General features: G+C 49.3%; 1 protein-coding gene across 1 annotated transcript; it reads left to right on the top strand.

The window, feature by feature from the left end:
• The first annotated feature begins 830 nt into the window (after positions 1-830).
• Positions 831-8,565, top strand: LINGO4 (leucine rich repeat and Ig domain containing 4). The gene has a single exon (XM_027097842.1). It carries the CDS (start codon positions 1,997-1,999, stop codon positions 3,887-3,889), a length of 1,893 nt encoding a protein of 630 aa, XP_026953643.1. The 5' UTR covers positions 831-1,996; the 3' UTR covers positions 3,890-8,565.
• The last annotated feature ends 2,409 nt before the right edge of the window (positions 8,566-10,974 follow it).

The raw sequence follows: 10,974 nt of genomic DNA, 5'->3' as shown, positions 1-10,974 counted from the left end.
AGGTCCCCATGCCTCACTCAGGTCTGCTTTAAAGAGGATATCCAGGATCAGATGTGTCTCTGGACTGCCACATAGAGACAAGAAGAGGAAAGCTCCCTGTTCCTTGAGGGTGATGCACCAGACCCCAGCCCATACAAGGAGAGAAAGGAGTGATCCTGACACCTATCTCTTCCTGCAAAGTGGCCGGAAGCCAGTCCTGTAGCCGTGGAGATTGGCAAGGGAAGTTTATGATTACATTAGCGACCTTTAAAGAGAAGGGGCCAGATCCCCAGCCCCTGGCCCAGCGGGCTTCGGAGACTAGGAGGACATTCACAGGAGTGGCAAGGAGGGAAGCTAGGCTACATGCTTCACTGCACTTTTGCTGAATGCAGGAAGGAAGGATGAGCAGGAACTGCAGCAGTAGTGATAAAGAGCTAGCTGTCAGGTAGACTTACCAGGGGAATGAGGCTGGCTGGGACATTTCTCTGCCTGGAGAACTCTTAGCATGCCATCCATACCTGTTAGGTTGGGATTGGGAACACAGGAGTCTGCTCAGCAGCCTCTGCCGTGCCATTCTTTCTCATGCCCAAGCCTCAGGATGGTGTCCTACGTCCCTCTGCTCTTTGGGCCTCTTTCTTCAGTTTCTGAACTACTACAGTCCTCTGAATTAGCTATAGGGTAGCCACCAGACGATCCTTCTAGGAGAGGGTATAGAATGGGAAATAGAGGGGAAGAAATCACACCATCTCTTAAACTGCTTCTCCTAAGTTCCACCTGGGAGAAAATGGGCCGTGGGGTAGAAAGCTGACCCTGTAGGGCCCAGAAAGCCTGAGGCCTGAAAGGTCAAAGGTGATTGGGATCTGCAGCTAGAAAGAAACCGAGGCCTCCTGTCTCAGTTGGCTCAGTTGGTCCTATCTCTGTAGCATCCCTTGCCCATTCCAATACCTCCCCTCCCTTGGGGTCCCAGTTGTCACTAAACAGGGTGAGTCTATGGGACCTCTTCTCCTCCATCACCTCAGTCAGGCTCCAGTGGTCATCCGCCTGATTTTGCCCAGGCCCCTGGCACCCAGAAACCACTTTAAGTTGACAGGCTGTGCACACGTGCCCAGAGGTCTGCTGTGCCAGCCAAGGGCTCCCTTGGTCCCCACCATAGCGTCTGGCCAGGCACTGTCTCTCCTCACTTGTCTATGCCTACCTGGCTCTCAGTCTGTCTCTTGTGTTTTTCTCAGGCAGCAGAGGCCAAAGGGGACAAGAGATCTCCCTCAGACTCACACACTAGGCTTGAATCAAAACACCACGAAGGAGGGGTATGAGAGAAGCCCAAGTCTGAGGACCAAGCAACAAAACCGGGGCATCTCTTGGGTCCCTCACACCCTAATGTCATCTATAGGGGAGGCGGCGTTGCCCTTGGGGTTCTTGTGAGGGATTCACGTACCCCCTGCATCCTGTGCTTTATCTAATGTGCAGCTTGGCTGTCATCCACAAGGTGTTCTGGGGAGATTGGATCTTGTTATTCTGGGGCCTCAGGCCCTGGGCCAGGCTGCAGGAGGGCAGAGGGGCAATAAGTGGAGCCTGGGGGGCAGAGCTGAGGCCCACATGCTTCCCAGCCTTGGATGACTTAGTCAAGGCGATGCCTGTCTCCAATCAGGATCCAGGGATATGATCCCCCTTAAGCCGTAGACAAAGCTGTGGGTACATAACCTGGGAGAAGGGTGGGCAGAGGGGGACATAGCAGAGATTGGGAGAGCAGCTATCAGGGAGAAGGGACCTGAGGTATTTCTGGATCTCACAGATGGAGGGAAACTCAAAAGTTACTTCCCTGCTGCTTCCTGTCTCCCTCCCCTAAAACTTTCCCCACTTGACTCGGGTTCCATGAGCAAGTAAGCACTTGGCCTGTTACCCAGGTTGGGAGGGGGAGGAAAGTACAGAGTCCCCTTAGAGGAGCTCCAGAAGGCTCCAGGGAGGTGTGCACCAGAATTCCCCCCAGATCTGCACCCTAGCTGCTGGCCATGCTGAGATGGGTAGCTCAATATCTCTCTCTCCTCTAAGGAGGCCCAGGGAAATCCAGGGTCCCCATCATCTGAAGCCACTTTCCAATAAGGGCCATGCCATCGTCTATTCCAGGATGGAAGAGGGGATGGCTGCAGCCACTACTCCAAAGCAAGCCTGGCCCCCCATCTTTTTCCTGCTCCTCCTGTCTGGGGGGAGTAGCGGCGGCTGCCCTGCTGTGTGTGACTGCACCTCCCAACCCCGGGCAGTGCTCTGTGCCCACCGGCGACTGGAGGCTGTACCAGGGGGACTCCCACTGGACACCGAGCTCCTGGACCTGAGTGGGAACCGCCTATGGGGGCTTCAGCGGGGAATGCTCTCCCGCCTGGGCCTGCTCCGGGAACTGGACCTCAGCTACAACCAGCTGTCCACCCTCGAGCCAGGGGCCTTCCATGGTCTGCAGAGCCTGCTCACCCTGAGGCTGCAGGGCAACCGTCTGCGAATCGTGGGCCCCAGGGTCTTCTCAGGCCTGTCTTCCCTCACGCTGCTGGACATTCGCCTCAACCAGATTGTCCTCTTCCTCGATGGAGCTTTTGGGGAGCTAGGCAGCCTCCAGCAGCTGGAGGTTGGGGACAACCACCTGGTGTTTGTGGCTCCGGGAGCCTTTGCTGGACTGGCCAAGCTGAGCACCCTCACCCTGGAGCGCTGCAACCTCAGCACAGTGCCTGGCCCGGCCCTGGCCCGCCTTCCAGCGCTCGGGGTCCTGAGGCTCCGGGAATTAGATATTGGGAGGCTGCCGGGAGGGGCGCTGCAAGGGCTGGGGCAGTTAAAGGAGCTGGAGATCCATCACTGGCCGCCTCTGGAGGCTCTGGAGCCTGGGAGCCTGACTGGGCTCAATCTCAGCAGTCTGGCCATCACCCGCTGCAATCTGAGCTCGGTGCCCTTCCAAGCGCTGCACCACCTGAGCTTCCTCAGGGTCCTGGATCTGTCTCAGAACCCCATCTCTGCCATCCCAGCCCGGAGGCTCAGCCCCCTGGTGCGGCTCCAGGAGCTCCGACTGTCAGGGGCATGCCTCACCTCCATCGCTGCCCACGCCTTCCATGGTTTGACTGCCTTCCACCTCCTAGACGTGGCGGATAATGCCCTTCAGACACTGGAGGAAACAGCCTTCTCTTCTCCAGACAAACTGGTCACCCTGAGGCTGTCTGGTAACCCCCTGACCTGTGACTGCCGCCTCGTCTGGCTGCTCCGGCTCCGCCGCCGCCTGGACTTTGGCACGTCTCCCCCTGCCTGTGCCGGCCCCCAGAACGTCCAGGGGAAGAGCCTGAGGGAGTTTTCAGACATCCTACCTCCAGGGCACTTCACTTGCCAACCAGCCCTGATCCGAAAGTCCGGGCCACGCTGGGTCATTGCAGAGGAGGGCGGGCATGCCGTTTTCTCCTGCTCTGGAGATGGAGACCCAGCCCCCATCGTCTCCTGGATGAGGCCTCAGGGGGCTTGGCTGGGAAGGGCCGGGAGAGTAAGGGTCCTGGAGGATGGGACGCTGGAGATCCGCTCTGTGCAGCTACGGGATAGAGGGGCCTATGTCTGTGTGGTCAGCAATGTAGCTGGGAATGACTCCCTGAGGACCTGGCTGGAAGTAATCCAAGTTGAACCACCAAATAGCACTCTCTCTGACCCCAACACCACCATGCCAGGGATCCCAGGGCCTTTCTTCCTGGATAGCAGAGGCATAGCTATGGTGCTGGCAGTCGGCTTCCTCCCCTTCCTCACCTCGGTAACCCTGTGCTTTGGCCTCATTGCCCTCTGGAGCAAAGGCAAAGGCCGGGTCAAACATCACATGACCTTTGACTTTGTGGCACCCCGAGCCTCTGGGGATAAGAACTCTGGGGGTAACCGGGTCACTGCCAAGCTCTTCTGACCTTTCCTTCCACACTGGGGACCCATCCAAGCCAGCTTCAGATACCAAAGGGGAAGAGAACCAAGGCTGCTTGGACCAGAAGCTAGTCCCAAACAGCATAGATCTCCCACGCCTCCTGCCTGCACCATGCCAGCAGCTAATGCCGCCTCCTGATAGCCGGCCTCCTTGTGCTTTTGCAGTTTGAGGATAGCATTGTCATCTCTTCCCTGAGGGTCCCAGGAAGCTGAAGATATAGACCCTGTAGTCAGCCCAGTCCTTCCCCCACCACATACAAAGCAGGAAATATAACCCTCCAGTCTGCTAGTCTAAGCTCCAGGCTTCCTTCACACCCACCTACACATACCTTAATAACCAATACCAATCGCCAACCACAGCCATAGATTACTTCAGAGATGGGGCTGGGAAGTGCCACTTGCTTCTTGGAGTCTCTGCTCCTCAACCAGGTGGTCTCTCTCTCTCTTTTCTGCTCTGTCCCCTCTCTAGGGGCAAACAACTAGGGCCAATGACCTCAAGCTAAGGAGAAGAGGATGTGACAGGGGGTGTGGGACGGGAAGGAGGACAGACTACACACTGGCACTGAGTGTGCATGAGCCCCGCCACCTGCCTCTGTCTGTCACAGCATTAAACCTGTTGCCAAAAGGCCATGACAGTAGCAGCCACAACTAAATGTGATCTCTGGAGATTTCTTCAGTCTTTTCCACCCCTTATTTCTGTCAGATCTCCCCCTTCCTACGCTTTCTGCCTGCCCATTGAGCCTGTATCCTAATGGCCTTGCCTGAATCTAACGAGCCTGAAAACCAGGGGTTTACGCAAAAGGTTGCCCACCATGCCTGGAGAGATCAGCACAGCCAGCCCATTTCAGTGTCAACCCTTTCCCCTGTACTCTCCCTCTCCGGAGTTGGAGGAGAGATCCTCTGCCTTCCAAAGGATCCCTCTGCAAAAATTTCAACCCAGGGCACCCAGCTCCTTCCCTTCTTTCTCACTCTGGTTGGAATCTCCCTAACATTCCTGTATTGCAGATCCCTAGTGCCCTTGATGGAGAAAGCAAGAGCACTCCTAGAAAATGACTAACAAAAGCAAGAATCTGCAGCTGTCAAAGGAGAGAGACCCAGAACACAGCAGGACTAGGTTTGAAGGAACAAGGTGGGAGGGGCACTGCAAGCTGTAGTGAAAAGTGGAGGGAAGAAGAAGCAGCAGGAAGCACCTGCCTTTCCACCGTCCTTCAGCAGTTTCCCCTGGTTCCGTGTTCAGTGCAGCCCCGGTGGGAAGCTGTCTTTGGATAGAGGTCGCTGTCTTATGGAGACCCCAGATGCAGAGGCAGAGTGGGAGGAGGAGATGCTGACTGCCTCTGAGCGTACTCCAAAGAAAGGCCAAAGCAGAGCTAGAAAAAGTAGAGATGCTGAGAGCTCAAGGGACAGGGCAGCAGCATCAGCATCACCGGAAGGGGAGGAGTGAAGGGAGAGGAAAGGAGCAGGGAGGAGGGGCCGAGAAGTGGAGAGTCACGAGGTCCCTAGGAGCCTCTCTCTCTCTCTCTCTCTCTCTCTCTGCAGCAGCATCTGCACAGCGTCCTTAGTTCCCCTCCACCCTCAAGAGCCCCACCCACCCCTCACCCAACAATATGCAAAGCGTCATCAGCTTCCTAGCCATTCCTGCTGCCCTTGTCCTTGCCCTGAGGAGACTCATAAGGAGATTCCCAGCCCAAACTGTCCCTGACAGGTGAGAGAAGCTGGCGCCATATGGGGGCAGCCAGACTTCACCAGCAGGCAAGCTCTTCAGTGGGGCAGAGGTGGGAATCTGGGGGCAGGGGGCTGTGGGCAGAGGTGAATGTGAGAGAGAACCCGGCAGTTTGGAGAGTGAGGCTGGAGAATCACACAATCTTGAGCATCCGGAGCCTCCAACCTTGCTCCTGGCACCGTGCACACACAATTCCCTTAGCATTGCAGCAACCTCCCCTCTCCAGTTTATTAGACAGCCCAAAGGTTGTCTAATAACCTTGGGGCACAGCCCTCTCCCATATTTCTAAAATCTTCCACCAGTAGCTTGTGAGATTGGGACTTGTGGGGGTCAGGTGCTAGAGGTTCTCATACTAGTTGCCCATACTGCAATTCAGAAAAGGGCAGAAGCAGCATTGCTGTTCAGAGAAATCTACTCTGGGAAGCCCCCTGAGGCAGTGGGGAATGGATGACATGTGTCTGGATTGGGAGATGCTGCTGCCTGAGTCCCACAGCCGCCAGAGCAGCCCAACAGAAACAGAATGTGAGTTGCTTATGTGATTTCAAGTTTTCTAGTATCACATTAAAAAAGCAAAAGAAACAGATACAATTAAGTTTAATACTCTATTTTATTTAACCCAGTGTACCCAAACTATGATCATTTCAACATGTTATCTATATAAAAATGAGTAATGAAATATTTTACATTATTTTTTCATATTAGGTCTTTGAAATCTAGTGTATATTTTACACTTACAACACATTCCAATTTGATAACTAAATTCTCACCAGAAATATCTGATCTGTAGTTAGGTTTCATAAAATTCACTGTTGAGAAAGTCAATTCACACATCCAAGTTGCTCCATATTAAAAGTTTTCCAATAACTAAATCAAGTATTGGTTTTAACATTTAAATTAATTGAAATTAAATAAATTTTAAATTCTACTCCTCAGTCACACTAGCCATCTTTCAAGTACTCAGTAGCCACATGTGGCCAGTGGCTACAATATTGGACAGCAGAGCTCCAGACACTGTAACTCTGGGTGTAGACTAGGGCCTCCTCAGCAGAGGTGGGCAAAGTGTCCCTCGAGAAGCACATTCAACCTAGAGGAAATGCCTGTGGGGTTCCCCTACTACCACCCCTTGCTCTCCTGACATGGCCTTTCCAGAACACCTTCAGAGAGGGACGCTAGTTACCGTAACAAGGTTACTGCAATGAGCACTTCCACAGCTTGTCCAATCATCAGAAAGCCAGCCCCTTACCCCATGTGCCCGGAAAGGCTGCCCTTAGCTCAAGGGTGTGTGTGTGTGTGTGTGTGTGTGTGTGTGTGTGTGTATGTGTGTGGACAAGTGTGTGACGGCAACCAGGGACACAGGCGGGTGGTGTGTGCACATGTGCAGGGATGTTATGGTCCACACCAGAGGCAATCCAATGGCAGCTCTCCCCTGGAGGGACAGTCGTGGAGATAGAAGAAAAATAACATTTATTCTGTGTTAGTTGGTTACATGTATGTTTTCTTATTTAATCCTCACATCAACCCTATTAAGACAGGGAATCTTGGCTGATGGAACTAAAGGTCAAATAGATTAACTTGCTCGGGTACACAGAGCTGGTTAGTAAGGGAGCTGCTTCTGGACTCAGGGCTAACTCAAAATCCAAATGCTTTCCACCACACTGCCATACTGCTCAGTCACTGTCTGCTCTTATAACCCCCTTCCCCAGGGCCTCTCAGCTGCAGGAACTGACCTGTGAGAAAGGTAGAATCCAGGGGTCATCCCCAGCCCCACCCACTCTGAACAACTCTTTTAAGGGGAATGGGGTCAGTTGTTGGTCCTCACCTTCCTTCAGTAACTCTAATGCACCTGATTCAGGAAGCTGAGGATTGGTTGTTAGTTTTTAATCTTTCTTCTCAGTCTCCCCCAGCATCCGTCTCTCAGAGAGAGGCAGGAGACTCTGGGTAGGACTTTTGCTCTTAGCAGTGAGTGTGGTGATGATTCAGGCCGGCGAGCACGTGAGATCAGAGGACTCCTGCGTCCTCTTCCTCCAAACTGCTTTGTAAAGGGGAGTTAAGGAAGGAGACTTAGAGCTGGATGTTGGTGGCCAGAGAAGCTGAGGAGAATGTCTCTCTCCTAGGACACCCTGCCACAATTCATCAATCTGATCAAAAGACGAAAGAGTAGCACCAGTATAATTTCTGATACTAAGGCCCACATTCCCAGTTGCTGGTTTCTGGTGAAGAGACTTGAGTGACGGGGGAAGAAGGGGTGATTCCTACAATGGACAAAGGGAGTGTGCTGTTTTCCAAAACCTCAGATAGCTGAATATCATTTGAATAGTTTACACGTTATCCAGGAAGGGAACTCTGTAAGCAGCCAAGGCTCTAAACAAGGCTACTGCGTTTGAGAACCCCTCCCTGCCCAGCCCTTTAGCTAAAGTCTACTTTCCTGCTTTGGCTTACCGAGTGGAAACACCTGCCCACTGCACTCTCCGGACAACCCACACTCTATGTCAATTAGTTTCACCTACTGCCACCTGCACCTTGTTCAGAACACCCTTCAGGGAAACAGAACTGGACTCTTCAGAGCGGGAGATGAGAATAAAGAAATCACAATTCACCCAATCCTAGTCTCTCACAACTCAATCTTTGAATCCTGGTTTGGGCTCTTAGAGGGGGAATGAGATGACAAATCCCAAATACACAGTGACTTGAGAGTGATCATCTCACCTAAAGTTATCCTTTCTACTCCCCAGTCTCCCTACCCAACCAACTAAAAGTCCACCCTCCTTCAGAAAATTTCCAGGAAAAGTGATTACACCTGGCTTTTCACTGCTCTGATTAAGAAATTAATCCTGTGGTTTAATTTTTAATTTTAATCCCTCTTTTTGGACTTCCACTTCATTTCCTCTTCTTTGCTCACCAGCTCCCATTGGAGCTGGAAGATGATGAGCCCATAAAGTAGGCCTGTGCTTTTTATTTATTTATTTATTTTTGCGGTACGCGGGCCTCTCACTGTTGTGGCCTCTCCCGTTGCGGAGCACAGGCTCCGGACGCGCAGGCTCAGCGGCCATGGCTCACGGGCCCAGCTGCTCCACGTCATGTGGGATCTTCCCGGACCGGGGCATGAACCCTTGTCCCCTGACATCGGCAGGCGGACTCTCAACCACTGCGCCACCAGGGAAGCCCGGGCCTGTGCTTTTTATAGCAACAATGGACACTCTTCCTTAGGTCTGAACTACTCTTTACCTTTTTAAAAGTAAAAATAGCTATAGCAATCAAGGCACTCAAATACCTAGAAATAATCTTAGAAACTATATATGTAAATTTTACATGACAAAAACTTTAAAACGCTACTGATGGGACATTAATGACTTACACATGTTTATAGGAAGATTCTATATCATAAATATAAAAATTCTCCCTTATGTAATCTAAAAATATGTGATTCCACAAAATAACATTAACAGTATACTCAGAAAGGAAATTGTGGTATATTCCCAAAATATAATACTACACGGTGATGAGAATGAATGGACTAAAACTATACACAATAATATAGCTGAATGTCACAAAAATAATGTTGAACAGAAGAAACCAGACACAAAAGAGTACTTACTGTGTGATTCTCTTTGTATAAAAAACAAAACAAGCAAAACTAGTTTCTGCTACTAGGAGTCAGAAGCAAGTTTACCCTTGAGGAGAGTAGTGACTGGGAAGGGATAATGTTCTGCTTTTTTGATCTGGGTGTTGGTTACACAAATGTGTTCCATTTTTTAAAATTCATCAACATGTATGCTTTTCATCTGTGCACTTTTCTGTGTATATATTGTACATCAAATTTTTAAATTGTGGTTAAAATAACACATAATGTACATCAATTTTAAAAAACAGTATGGTACTAGAACATGAATAGAGAGATCAATGGAACATGAAAAACCCAGAAATAGACCCAAATACATGACAATTTGGATCTTATGAAAGGTAGCATTCAAAAACAATGGAGGAAATATGGGTTATTCAATAAGGGTTGGACAAGACAAAACTGGATCACTATTTCACACCTTAACACCAAAATAAATTCCAGGTGAATCAAATATTTACATATGCAAAAAGACACTATAAAAATATTTAAAGAAAACATAGGATAATTTCTTAATAATCTTAGGTCATAGGACGCTTTTCTAAATATGATATGAAACCCAGAAGTTATCAAAGAAAATGCTGACAAATTCAGCTACATAAAAATAAAAAATACTTGCATAACAAAAAAGTCACCATGAAAGTAAAAAGACATAGGACAAACTGGGAAAGGGGAAAAATATTTTCAACTTACATATGAACAAAAGGCAAATATTAAAAGTCCTGACAACCAAATAGAAATATGAACAAAGTGTATGAACAATTTACAGAAAAATAGAAAGCAATTGTCACTTAAGCATATTAAAAGATGCTCAACCTTATAAGAGAAATGAAAATTTAAATTGCAGTGAGATGCCATTTACACTATCAGACTGTCAAAAATCAAAAGGTTTGATAACAGGCTGTATAAGCTTGCTGATGGGAGAGAAGATTGGTAAAACTTGCATGGAAGGCAATTTGGCAATACTAACCAAAATCCTTTTCAAACATTGTTGGTGGAATGAAAATGAGAAAAATCTTTGTGGGAGAAAGAGAATTTGTGAAATTGTATCTATCCAACTGAAGAAACAATACAAACACTTCTCAGTGTTTGCAGCCCTAAGTATTTATTGTACTGATATACAAGAGCCAAACAAAATATACTTGGGTATCAGTATAATGTTAAAGGGACTGATTGAATATATCTTAATACATCCCTCAGGCTTACTATGAAACTTAACTATTAGGCAGTTACCTACGTGCTGCTATGGACAGATATCTAGACCATATAAAAAGAAACTGCAAAATAGTAATGTATAACATGTTACCGACTGGGTAATATATATAAATATATTTAATGTATACATGTTTACTATAGAATATCCTGTGAAAAATCCACAAGAATCTGGTAAAACCGGTTGTTTCTTAGGGAAGACAGACCTTTTATTCCTTTGTAGAATGTGCATGTACTACTTACTCAAAACACATATATATTTTTCAAATTAACACAAAACGAGAAACTGAGGCCCACTGGCATCTGCTTAGCTGACCAGAGATATAATCTTGCATTCACTCAACAAACATTTACTGCGTGCGTATCATGCGCCAGGCATTGTGACAGAAGCTGGTGCGAAAGATCCCCGCATTACAAGGAGCGCTCAACCCCTGTCAAGGGTCAGCCCCTAGTGCGTAGCGGGGCCTGGAGGCCGGGAGGGGCCAAGGGCCAGCTCGCGAGGCTCCCGGCGGCTCGGAGT

The sequence above is a fragment of the Aethalodelphis obliquidens genome, unplaced genomic scaffold (genome assembly GCF_003676395.1).
Source record: "Aethalodelphis obliquidens isolate GAN/ISIS:26980383/991018 unplaced genomic scaffold, ASM367639v1 scaffold116, whole genome shotgun sequence".
Classification (NCBI taxonomy): domain Eukaryota; kingdom Metazoa; phylum Chordata; class Mammalia; order Artiodactyla; family Delphinidae; genus Aethalodelphis; species Aethalodelphis obliquidens.
The sequence above is the reverse complement of the archived record's forward strand: the minus strand, read 5'-3'. Positions and strand labels throughout refer to the sequence as shown.

Excerpts from the sequence above, each read along its gene's own strand:
- LINGO4 (XM_027097842.1), top strand. The coding sequence starts at position 1,997 with ATGGGTAGCTCAATATCTCTCTCTCCTCTAAGGAGGCCCAGGGAAATC.